The sequence below is a fragment of the Gadus chalcogrammus genome, chromosome 23, assembly GCF_026213295.1.
Source record: "Gadus chalcogrammus isolate NIFS_2021 chromosome 23, NIFS_Gcha_1.0, whole genome shotgun sequence".
NCBI lineage: Eukaryota > Metazoa > Chordata > Actinopteri > Gadiformes > Gadidae > Gadus > Gadus chalcogrammus.
The window spans coordinates 2714361-2727124 of record NC_079434.1 but is presented as its reverse complement, the minus strand read 5'-3'; the positions used below and the strand labels follow the sequence as shown (position 1 = coordinate 2727124).

Genomic DNA, 12764 nt, shown 5'->3' with positions numbered 1-12764 from the left:
CACATATACTATGGTGAGAGCACAACATAGACTGCACTCTGCACAACATAGACTGGACTCTGGACAACATAGAATGGACTATGAAGAGAGCAGAACATAGACTGGACTCGTGCACCTGATAGTCCAGTCTATGTTGTGCAGAGTCCAGTCTATGCTCTCTTCATAGTCGAGTCTATGTTGTGCACCCGATAGTCCAGTCTATGTTGTGCAAACATAGACAGGACTCTGCACAACATAGACTGGACTATGAAGAGAACAGAGACTGGACTCTGCACAACATAGACTGGAATATGATGAGTGCACAACATAGACTGGACTATGATCAGGGCAAAACATAAGACTGGATTATGATGAAAGCACAACATAGACTGGTCTCTCTCTGCAGTGGTACGTTTAGCGATACATAACATGCATGCACTCTCAGACCTGAGTCACCAGAATCATTTAAGTTCTCGCGATGTTTCCATGTTCGCGTGAGGGAAAGCAGTATGGCAGCCGTGGCGCTGAGGTCCTGCCGCAGAGGACTTTCTCAAATCATCAGCAATGTCGGGGTCTCTTCTGTATTGTCCACGCGTTTTGAAGGTTAGTGGACCACCACTATGTACGCCGTGTTTGTTTCGGCGAAGTTGAATGTGTTTATGGCTTTAAAACGCACACAGGGGGGGTGTGGCACACGCTCACAGACACACAGGCCTGGTCTCATAACCTATCTGGAGCAGCATGTAAATGCGGAATGTGGTTAGTTCCTGCTTTAATTAGTCTAGTTAGGAGGAGAGGGACTGCCCAATATGATATACATTTCTTCGAGATGATCTCGGCTACATTCTGGAAGTTATTTGGACCATCGACATGCTGTTATAATGGTATTCCTTTGTGTCTTTAGCAAGCAAACCACGATATTCATGTAACTTCGTATGCTTTTATATCCAATCTCGATCTAGGAGGACCCAGGCATGTACAATGTACCTCGGGTGTAAGACACAAGTCTACGGTTCAGTTCGCCACCCGGCCCGACCTTCCCAAGCTGGCCTACAGACGGGTGAAGGGGAAGAGCCCAGGGGTGGTGTTCCTGCCCGGGTATGGGTCAAACATGAACGGACAGAAGGCTGAGGCCCTGGAGGAGTTCTGCAGGTCTTTGGGACATGCCTATCTCAGGTAATGCCAACATAACACTTTGACCTGATATCATCTGATATCTATATAGATATAATAATAATATATATAATGATAATAATAATATATATAATAGAATACCTGATGAATTAGCACACTTTATGTCTTAAGATTCAATCAAAACCTTGACATTGAAGACCAGTTATGACGAGCCAGGGTCTGCAACATTACAGTTAATTTAGCAACAACAGCACAATGCTGGCTGATACGTTACAGAAACCAATTCAGTGATTGTATGTCGTTCTATATATAAAACTGACCTACCTAATTTCAGATATCCACTGCAAGTTTAAAAAGTAATAATGCATGAATAATACATGAATAAATTAGTTTATTCCTGTGATCCACAGATAGAATTCCGTTGCTCCATAAAGGGTTTGTAATCCTCCATCAGCTTCTGAGAGGGGACAGGAAGTCAGAGCATAGGACCTCCACAAAGCCATTTCTTGGCCTCACTAAGAACAACAAGCAATGTTGTTTCAATTATTTTGTTTATTTACTGATGACTTATTTCAGCGACGTGGATATATAATGATCAATCAAATACTCAGAACAGAGCCACTTAAGTGAAGTCCAAATAAACCCATCACTGTACTAGTCTTTGTCAACACAGTGGTGGACCTTATCTCATTATCACAACAGGGAGCTATTTAAAAACGTTGGATTCTCCCTAGAGAGCTTGCGTAATGTCTGGATTGTGCACACTATGTCCACAACAACTATACAAAGCAATTCAAACGTTGCAGACAGGTATGCAGCAGACAGTGAGCTGTATCTCTACGCCCTCGTCACTAAATGACCCGCTCCACTGCTGTGTAACGTTCATTCATTGATACATCAGCCCCTCGGATGGAGAGAGATTGCCGTTCCCGTGGTTCGGTCTTATTCTCGACCATGACCACACCCCACGGTAGGCGTCTTCAGTCTGAACAGTGTTGATCTGCGTCCTCCTCCTGCTCCAGGTTCGACTACACGGGCCACGGCGCCTCAGAGGGGGTGTTCACCGAGGGGACCATCGGCACCTGGAAGAAAGACGTCCTGTACGTCCTGGACGAGCTGGTGGAGGGACCGCAGGTAAACATGTCCGTCTGGCAAATGTCTGTCTGACAATAGTGAGCAAAACGTATATGCTACTATTTAGGAAAAAAGCAGTGTCAGTAGTGATGGGGGGCCTATTCTAACGGGGCTGCGGGTACACAGGACTGTCTGTAGATGGCAGTGGTGTTCTTCCCAAGACACCTGCTTCAGGAGTTTTTCCAAAGCGCTACCTTTGCCATTACATACTTACTACATACTTTTCTGCCTCTATGTATAGACCTTGCTATTTGAAGCTAGCCTTTTCTGCAGGTTAGACTCCCTGTCAATGAAGTGCAGCTATTTATAATTGATATGACCTAACCCAAATCATCACAGACAAAGGTTGTTAACATGACAAGGCCATCATTTAGTCTTGCGTTCCTTTCGATATTGAGAACTTTAACTTTCCACCCCATACGTGTTATGTATTTATTTATTGATTAATTTCAACACTCATTTTGACCCATCAATCATTTGGCTGGAGTTTTAGCATGCGTTTGGGAGTGTTGGTCTATTTTCTCCGAGTTATATGTATGGTTGTTCTTTGTGCGGCGTAGATCATGGTGGGTTCCAGTATAGGCGGCTGGCTGATGTTGCTGGCAGCCATCGCCCGGCCAGAGAAGACCGCAGCTCTCGTGGGCATCTCTACTGCGGCGGACCACCTGGTCACAGCCTTCAACACTCTTCCGCTGGAGGTGGGAAGCTGTCAATACAAACTATTTAATGCATTAACAATGACTAGCTGTCTATCCATTTATCACTCTCTCAATTATTGATATTGGTCTCTGTTTTATGGTTGTTTATCATCTACAGCAGTGTTATAAAAACCAGCAGGACCAAGGTACTGCAGGCCGTACGTAGGAATAGATTTGTGATTAGGGAAAAATTAAATGATTCGAAAAAATAATATATAGAGATAAGAATTGATATTATCATTTTTTCAGTAAATTTAGCATTATGGTTTATTTTAATTAGTGCCGCTGTGCACTCATGTCTCTATTGTCTTCTCTATTGTGATGTTATCCACTTATGTTTAGTGCTGATTCGTGATAGCTAGAAAGAACATGCTTGGAGCCTTAACGGGAGTAGCTGACTATTGATTTGAGCGGTTTCCCACTGGCCATGCCTTCCTTATCGTTTACAAAGGGGGCGTTGGAACTCTTTTCTCAGCCACTGCACGTGTACTTATCTTTTAAAAGTTTGCATATGAAAGGTCTTGATGACAAATTAGTGGTACACCCAAAGTCAAAAGTTTGCATAACCCATCTCTAGTGTTAGATACAAGGCTTAGCACAGAATGAGGAGAATGATGATCGATTAAAAACAATACTCACCATGTGTCTTACCTCAGTGAGTATAGTAAATATCGAGGAGGAAAAACATTGGGTAATAGATTAGAGGCGCTGTGAAGTGATGATGTGGTTTTGTCCCCCGCCCCCCCCCCCCCTCCCTCCCAGACGCGCAAGGAGTTTGAGGAGAAAGGCGTGTGGACGGTGCCCACCCGGCACTCGGAGGACGGCGAGTACCGCTTCAACATGGAGTTCCTGCGCGAGGCGGAGAACCACCGCGTGCTGCAGAGCCCCATCCCGGTCACCTGCCCCATCCGCCTGCTGCACGGCCTGAAGGACGAGGACGTGCCCTGGCACGTCTCCATGCAGGTGGCGGAGCGTGTGCTCAGCGACGACGTGGACGTGATCCTGCGGCGCCACGCGCAGCACCGCATGGCCGAGAAGGACGACATCAAGCTGATCGTGTACACCATCGACGACCTCATAGACAAGCTGACCACAATGGTCTGAGGGCTGAGGGGACAGGAAGAATATGAGAGCATGGTAGTCATACAGGAAACCCCAAAATATCGGCCACGACCCTGTTTCCCTTCGAGCCAAAGTGTGGACCCTTGTTCCCGCATCATTCACCTGTCCACGTATTCTGTTCTTCTGTACCCATGTCTTCCCTTTTTTTGGGGGGGGGAAGGGGGGGGGGGGGGGGTCAACCCCAAAACATGCCATTCGGACAGTGCATACACTACAGTGAAGACGGGTGACCCATCCGGCTCATTCTCTCCAGGTCATGTTTGCATAGCACTTGTTCCCGTTCAGGGCCTCCTCTCAGTTCCTAGTGGAAGGCCGCTGTGATGCTCTGCTCGGCTTGCCACTGATTTTTCTGTTTTCTTCCTCTTGTTTGTCTTTCTCCATTAGACAGCCTTAGTTTGTCCTGTGCCTTTTTAATATCCTGACACGTTGTGGCCAATAAAGACTATCCACAACATTCAGCTTCTCTTCTTCAAACCATAGTCTCCATAGTAACTGGTGAAACTACATACAGGCCTAATATGAGAGCCTCACTTGGAGAATGGTGCCTCCTCAACCAGTTGACCCATCAGTGTGTTGTATACATTGAGCCTGACATAGCCAGGCCAACTGTGTATCAGTCTGGAACCTCTCAATTAATTATTGATACCCGAGGGACGTTATCAGCAGGCGCAGAATCGCAGACCAACCTCTGGAACAACGTGGATCAGCTGAAAACAATCCGAGCAATGAAACGTGGGTCACATTAGCGTCAGCCATCTTCGTTGTTGCTTCCATCGGGCGCCCCCCTATGTGCAGTCATGGTATCAAACCCTCGCGAATGAGAAACTGTTCCGATTGGACAGACCCGGGCCATGTCTGCTGGAAGTATGTCTGAACGGAAGGGGGGCAGATGCATATGTAAGCAAAGACAACTTTAGCTTGCAGGTTGGTCCAATTCTATGCTAATGGACATTAGTGACAGGGAAAACTGTTATAGAATATGTATTAGTGAAAGATCTAAGACAGCGTCTTGCATCGATGGTCTCTACAGATCTTTCTGTTGAAGACCACCGCTCATGTCCTTAGGCCCCTGGTTCGAGCCCGATGCAGGCTGTTGATTAACATGTGACGTCCCACTTACTGAGGGGGGGGTCTGAGATCAATGAAGCGCAACGAGGCTTTAAACTCAGTCATGCGTGGTTACTGCAGCTGTGGCCTTTGGCTGGTGTATCAAAGTACGGGCAATCAACCCCTGGATCGAAAACGGAGAAACAGAAGGTTAATTTACGTGTAGGCTACATCAATTGAGTATAAAATGTGGAACGGGATCGTGCAGAATCAATAGAGTATGAAATATAAAGATATAGGCTGAGTGACAAACATGGGGATTTTTTTGTATTGCTCTTTGTCCGAAGGGAATTGGCTCATCATGAGCGGTAAGTGGTCACTGTTTGCGTTTGTTCAGAGAAGCCAACTGAGTAGGCCTACAGAGCGCTCTCCCCAGCGAGTGTTTGGGGCTCATGGAGGCCTACAGGCTGTCCACGTTACAGAATCGGTCCTGGAACATTCAGCCTGCCCAAACCACTAATTCAGCCAAAGAGAAAGAGCTATGGGTTTCATTAGGATTGAAAGTCAGTGAAACACAATAGGCCTCTCTGTACAGTACATCCAACCCCTCGCATTCCTCGTGTCGATACTTAATAACAAATGACACGTGTTTGTGGATTTGATGTTATTTTTGTGGATGTTTTATCCGCTAAACAAGTTAAAGAAGGGACGACTAAATCAAATTTGCGTCACAAGGGGGGGGGGGGGGGGGCAATCATACGGTGCGTGTGTGTGTGTGTGTGTGCGCACGCGTAAATGTTTGTGTCTGGCCGTGTGTGTTTAAATTTTTGCATTCTGCGCTAACGATATGGCCCGGCCGATGCCTATAGCTCCCCTCCAGCCCCCTCTATTTATCCCTCCAGCTCCCTCTCTATATCCCTCCAGCCCCCTCTATATATTCCGTATAAAAACGGGTGGCGCGCCACTCCCGAACGCGCACTGCGAGGAGAGCTTGCTTTGCCCGACACACGCACGCACCCCCCCTCCCCTGCGCTGCATGGATGCTTCATCAGCTCAGCATCCTCTACCCTGTGCAAGTCAGCGGGATTACCACAGGACCACAGGACGGGAGGACGCTGCATCTAATTAGCCAAGTAAGTACATGCGTACGACCAATGACATGACCGCCGCCCGATTCACCCATTGCTTTTACTTTTTCATTCGTCATTTCAGTTTTAAGCCTTTCATGCTAGCAAAAATCCACGCAGAATTTCTTAAAATGCTTAGTTTATGTATGAAAATGTGATCAAACCATATAGAGTTGTGCTTTTAGTTATCGAAGATTAGGTTTCTACCAAATGTACGTTGAATGTTGTATGCAATCCTACGCGTACGCAGGAAGCCTAGCCGACTCGAACGTTGCTATAGTAATTAAAGTGATTGTCCTCTGCGGGACAGCGGCCGAGAACCACACCCATCTCGGCCAGAACACAATCCTCCGGGACGTGTCTGTACCATAGCTTAAAGGGACAGATGCTGAGAGGCGAGACTGAGACAATATATCACTTTATTCACGCAAAAAAGTAAAAAAAAATGATTTCCTTCAACACTACATTTTAAATTGAAGCAATCATATGCAGATATATGTATTATTAATCAGCTCAAAATCCTCTCCATGATAATTTAAATTGGATTAAAAAGTAAATAATTATTATTTCTATGTTTGTTACAATATTACCTCTGTTTTTCTCCTGCCAGGTGTCTCAAGAACCCTAGATTACGGATAAGGAGTGAGAGAGAGCAGTTGCCATGGCGAACAGAGGACCCACCTATGGACTGAGCAGGGAGGTCCAGGAGAAGATTGACCAGAAGTACGACCCCGACCTGGAGCAGCGCCTGGTCGACTGGATAGTGGGCCAGTGTGGGGGCAACCTGGAGAGGCCGCAGGCGGGGAAACACAACTTCCAGGCCTGGCTGATGGACGGAACAGTGAGTGCCTGCTTCTGAAAATAGACTGCTAAATTATTACTGCAGGCCAATCGTCGGGGCATAACGTCATCGTGTTTCCAAAGCAAGGATTTCAACCCACCATGTGTCGTTTGGATCTCTGTCACAGTCCGAACCGTCTTTTAGATAGTCAAATACAGGGTTTTTTTGTTAGAAAGAATGGCACATTGTAGTTATCTAGGTATATTCATAATTAATTTTGAACCCTAAATAGATTGCGTTTGGCCGTTGGTGAAGTGCTCAACGCACAGCGCCCTTCTGGTCCTCACCCTATTCATTTTGGTGTTGTGTGCAGAACTCTGCCCTGAAACAATCGATGATGGTTTGGATACCTTAAGCGTCAGCTGTCTTCATTCTGCTAACAGACACGTCCTTATCTCCGTCCGGTGACAGATCCTCTGCAGGCTGATAAACAGCCTCTACCCCAGGGGAAAAGAGCCCATTAAGAAGATTCTAGAAACACAGATGGCCTTTAAACAGATGGAGAAGATTTCAAATTTTCTTCAAGCCACGGAGGCCTATGGGGTCATCACTACCGACATCTTTCAGACTGTGGATCTCTGGGAAGGTAAGGCAAGGGTTTTTAGTAGAATTCCTTCTAGTATTGAAGATGCAGACCTTGTTTATTAAATGCTATATTGTATAATATCCTCAGTTTTCAGAAAAAAGGTTGGAGTGCGCAACTTTGATCAACAGTCTGTGTCTGTGTGTGTGTGTGTGTGTGTGTGTGTGTGTGTGTGTGTGTGTGTGTGTGTGTGTGTGTGTGTGTGTGTGTGTGTGTGTGTGTGTGTGTGTGTGTGTGTGTGTGTGTGGGCGCGCGTGGGTGTGTGTGTGTACCTTTTGTGTGTGTGTGTGTGTGTGTGTGTGTGTGTGTGTGTGTGTGTGTGTGTGTGTGTGTGTGTGTGTGTGTGTGTGTGTGTGTGTGTGTGTGGTGTGGGTGTGTGTGTGTGTGTGTGTGCCTGGGCGTGGGCGTGTGCCTGGGCGTGTGCGTGTGTGTGTGTGTGTATAGGTAAGGACCTGGCGGCGGTGCAGAGGACCCTCATGGCACTGGGCAGTGTGGCGGTCACTAAGGACGATGGTCACTACAGAGGGGACCGCGACTGGTTCCACAGGTACAGAGAACCACGTCACGTCAAGAAGAAAGAGAGTTAAACAGTGTCTCCATGATTGTATAATAACTGCTGTGCTGATTCAGCCAGCCTTTTAAACAATGGGAAGGAAGTTGTTTAGATGCATGTCTCAATCAATGCCAGAAGGTGCATAAAGCAAACTGGTGTTTGAATCAGACAGAGTTGATCAGAGCTCTGTCGTCCTCATGACCCCTGACCCCTCTGACCCTCACTCTGGTGTGCCCAGGAAGGCCCAGGGTTACCGGCGGGAGTTCACCGAGGAGCAGCTCCGACAGGGTCAGAGTCTGATCGGACTGCAGATGGGCAGCAACCGCGGGGCGTCCCAGTCCGGGATGACGGGCTACGGCATGCACCGCCAGATCATGTAGCGCCTCACACACACACACGCACGCACGCGCACACACACACACACACACACACACACACACACACACACACACCACACACACACAACACACACACACACACAACACACACACACACACCACACACACACACACACACACACACACACACACACACCTCCTCTGGAAACCCTCAAAGGAAGACGGAGTCAGATACCTCTGCATATATCCACTGTACCTCGCTTAGCCACTTCACAAAGTCCCTCCGTCTTGCTAATGCTGCAGCTGTAGTCAACAGTGTCCCCTAACCTATAGCCATAGTGATGAGTCCTGAAGCTGTGTCCCCTAACCTATAGCCATAGTGATGAGTCCCGAAGCTGTGTCCCCTAACCTATAGCCATAGTGACGAGTCCTGAAGCTGTGTCCCCTAACCTATAGCCATAGTGACGAGTCCTGAAGCTGGTCCCTTGAGTCCTCATTGTTCCCTAAACTATAGCCTTGGTGCTGAGTCCTGAAGCTGGTCCCTAAGGTCATCATGGTCGGGGCTTGTTCGCCTTACCGCTGTTCTCTGTCAGAACTCCTGAATAATTGAATAATTGTTTGAATGTGGGCAAGGAAGTCATTCAGTTTTAATTTATAGTCCTGCCGAAAGAGGCCATGATTAGATTCCCTTGGCCCAAATAAGCTTATTGCTTATTATTTTTTTTACTTATTAAAGCAGTTATGTACCCACTGTAAAGCTAGTATCATAGCTTGTCTTGGCTTATTTTTGGTATTCACGTGTACAAATATTTAGAAATATATATTTATGTGCATCATCTTTTGTTCACCATGGTCCGTTTAAATGTTGAGTCGATCTAGCTGTAATATAAGTCCCCATGAGCTGCCAAGGCTCTGCTCTCTCGTCTGAGGACTTATGGCAAGGTCTTCAGCGGGCCACTCACATCACGCTGTGCCTGGATGGCGGAACACGCAGACTGTCTGATGTTTCCCCCTCACTGTCAAGAGACCCTAGGAGAAACCAGGGTTGGACTCAGTTGTAAATGTATGATGTAAATGTATTTTAGTTTATTTAGATGACATCTCTGTCCACGTTGGGCGCCGGCAGGTACAGGTGTGTGTGCTGTAGCAGCTAACTGTAGGACACTGATGTTTATATATACGTTTATATAAAGCCTGTCTGGATGCAAGGTTTTGTCATGTAAAGTGGTGATTTTGAAATGTCTTGATAATTGGATGCTTGCGTATGACAATATGACAAATTACTGAAATAAATGATGAGAAACGTGTAAACGTGTGTCTCTTTGTGAAGTACACCATAGGCTTTGCCGAAAGGAACTAAGGTTTTTCTCTTGTTAAGAACCCTCCATTATGCTTGCAATAATAAATGTTCTTCTTGCTCACCGAAATCGACTCCTCAATAAGAAAGAGAGCAATAATACCCATCCGCTCTGATAATTGTTTGTTAACTCTATCTCAGATCTATTTCAAAGAACCTCCCATAATTCCTCCTCAATTCAATAGTCATGATTTAGATTTTCAATGGCTGAAAGAGCCTTTCTCCGTTTTACCCACTGTTTCTGTAATCTGCACCCAAGAAGCAACGGCTTGGAGGAAGGTTTACAACTCCAACTAAAAAGGTCAAACTTTACAGCCACTATGCACTTCATGGGGTCAAGTTTTAAGGTCTGTTGATGTTCTTTTATAAATCCCATGGGAAAGGTTGGCCCATGACCCATTGTTCCTAGTTTTAATTAACCAATCAGATGCCGCTGAATGAGTAGTGCTTCAAATTCATAAAAGCACAAGTAAAGCATTAGACCACACAGCCAGCGCCATTCCAAAGCATACACATCCATCACCTTTATACTATTTTTATTGCTCTATTATAAAAATGTATCCAGCCATGTAGAATCAAACTGACAGACAATGTACATTAATGTGCATACAACTAAATATCTTATCCAGGCTTAAGAGCGTGGTATGGAAACATCACAAGAGCATCTTTGCTACCCCTTTTGATGGTTTGAGCCATGGCTGATTATTACCTCCCCGGATTATAGAACCTTCCAGGTTAAATGGACCATTCAAAGAGGGGAAGGCATAATCAGTAACCAAAAAAGACACAAGGTAGACCAATGGAATTAGAGCTTACGCTGAAGCACCGCAGCTTGTCCAAAGTTCTCGTCCGGTTAGCGTTTGATTGAGTCATTGAGTTGGTGGTCTTTTGTGTTCACCACAACAGTGCGCCTGTCCTGACCACTGGTGTCCATGTCTGGTGAGGCCGGGACCCCATAGGCTGTGTAGTGTTTCACTGTTTCCCTTCTTTTAGTCTTGCAGGGCTTTGGAAATGAGTGTGATGAGTGCATCCCGAAGAGTTTTGCCGGGCAGGCTGTGTGTCACCCTTTTTCTCCTCCTGCTGGCGGCCCGGTGCGTTGCGCAGGAAAACCCCCTCACTAAAGGATGTGGGTACCCAGGGATACCGGGGGACCCCGGCCACAACGGAATGCCGGGCAGGGACGGTCGAGACGGACTCAGAGGTGACAAGGGCGACAGAGGTACGTCTGGAGAAACACCTCGCTCCAAAGAGAAACACGGGACATTATTCTCAAATGACACTGTGTAGCTTACCTTTTTTCCCTGATTGTAATACATTTAATATAATCACTGTTTGAAAAGCCTGAACCAAGTTTTTGTTTATTTCAAGGTGAGATTGGTGTCACTGGACAAGGTGGTAGAGATGGCAACAACGGAGAGAAAGGAGAGAGTGGTCTGTATTGCATCAAAACGTCCTTATAGATAATACTTACTTCATCTGTTCTGCTTAATGAGCTAGTGTATCAATTAACATCTATTGCCTGACCTTGTAAAAAGTCGGAATCATGAGAGGAACAGAAGGATAAAGCACATATCTTGTATGTATCATCCACAGGTGGAGCAGGACCATTGGGTCTGAAAGGAAAGAAGGGTGAACATGGAGAAAGGGGGGCCCCTGGGAAGATGGGGCCCCAAGGCGTCCTAGGGCCCCTAGGCCTGAAGGGGATCCAAGGAGAATTTGGCCCACCAGGACCTAGAGGACCCAAAGGGGATATAGGGCCCCTGGGGCCAGAGGGGTCTCAGGGCGAAGTGGGCCCTCGAGGAGACAGGGGTATCCAGGGGGCCCTAGGACCACCAGGGAGACCAGGTCCCAAAGGAGACCTGGGTGTTCCAGGTCACAAAGGCAACATTGGCTACCGGGGGGAGAGAGGTGGGCGGGGGGATGTGGGGGAGAAGGGCCAAAAGGGGGACACAGTCATTATCCCCAAGAGCGCCTTCTCTGTGGGTCTCACAGAGCAAACCAAGCAGCCGCCGCCTGACGCGCCCATCCGGTTCAACAAGATAATATACAACCTACAGAATCACTACGACCCAGAGACTGGCCGGTTCACATGCGCTGTGGCTGGGGCATACTACTTTAGCTATCACATTACCGTGTTTGCCCGAAACGTCAAGGTGGCTCTGGTGAAAAATGGGGTGAAATTCATCTACACCCATGACGTCTACCAGAGCGGCGAGGACCAAGCAGCAGGGGGCGCTGTTCTCAACCTGGCGGTGGGCGACAAAGTGTGGCTCCAAGTGGTGGGAGGGGAGTTGTACAATGGCCTCTTCGCTGATGAAGATGATGACACAACTTTCTCCGGTTTCTTGATCTTCGGGGCTTAAATGTGGCCCCTAAATGTAATGTACTAAATGGACTGTTATAGAGGTTAGTGATGTTCTGATTAAATTAAATCGAACCTAATTGTCTGGATGTCAATGACTTTCAATGTGTATTATGAGATAGGCCTACCTGCTGGGCCTACTTACTTCTGCTTTTGGAATCTGACATAATGTAAAGGTGAAATAAATAGATGTGTAAAAACTATTGCTAATACACTCTTCAAACAAAAAGACGGCTGTCTCTTAATGTTGTCTGCACTCTATTTACTAAACCTGTCCCAGAACTATTTACCCGGGTATTTAGGGCTTGTCAGACATTGGTAAAATAGCAGGCATGTGAACACAAATAGACAGACAGAGAGAGCATAGCCTTAAACAGTGTCATAACTGGATGATCGAGTCTTGTTTGTTTTCGATTGTTCTGCCGAGAACCACGCATACCAGATAAGCTTCAAACATGCACCATGAAGGAAAGTCCTATCAAGCAGTTC

At 46.6% G+C, this 12764-nt stretch overlaps 3 protein-coding genes across 3 annotated transcripts; all 3 read left to right on the top strand.

Annotated features, from left to right (window-relative positions):
• The first annotated feature begins 450 nt into the window (after positions 1 to 450).
• abhd10b (abhydrolase domain containing 10, depalmitoylase b) lies at positions 451 to 4898 on the top strand. The gene is made up of 5 exons (XM_056584140.1): positions 451 to 582; positions 942 to 1155; positions 2136 to 2247; positions 2808 to 2945; positions 3708 to 4898. Exons 1-5 carry the CDS (start codon positions 489 to 491, stop codon positions 4047 to 4049), a joined length of 900 nt encoding a protein of 299 aa, XP_056440115.1. The 5' UTR covers positions 451 to 488; the 3' UTR covers positions 4050 to 4898.
• A 1260-nt stretch (positions 4899 to 6158) lies between these two features.
• tagln3b (transgelin 3b) lies at positions 6159 to 8598 on the top strand. The gene is made up of 5 exons (XM_056584470.1): positions 6159 to 6247; positions 6852 to 7082; positions 7494 to 7668; positions 8110 to 8212; positions 8457 to 8598. The coding sequence occupies exons 2-5, from the start codon at positions 6903 to 6905 to the stop codon at positions 8596 to 8598; spliced, it is 600 nt and encodes a 199-aa protein (XP_056440445.1). The 5' UTR covers positions 6159 to 6247; positions 6852 to 6902.
• Positions 8599 to 10804: 2206 nt separating this feature from the next.
• c1qtnf9 (C1q and TNF related 9) lies at positions 10805 to 12559 on the top strand. The gene is made up of 3 exons (XM_056584471.1): positions 10805 to 11132; positions 11282 to 11344; positions 11507 to 12559. The coding sequence occupies exons 1-3, from the start codon at positions 10925 to 10927 to the stop codon at positions 12274 to 12276; spliced, it is 1041 nt and encodes a 346-aa protein (XP_056440446.1). The 5' UTR covers positions 10805 to 10924; the 3' UTR covers positions 12277 to 12559.
• The last annotated feature ends 205 nt before the right edge of the window (positions 12560 to 12764 follow it).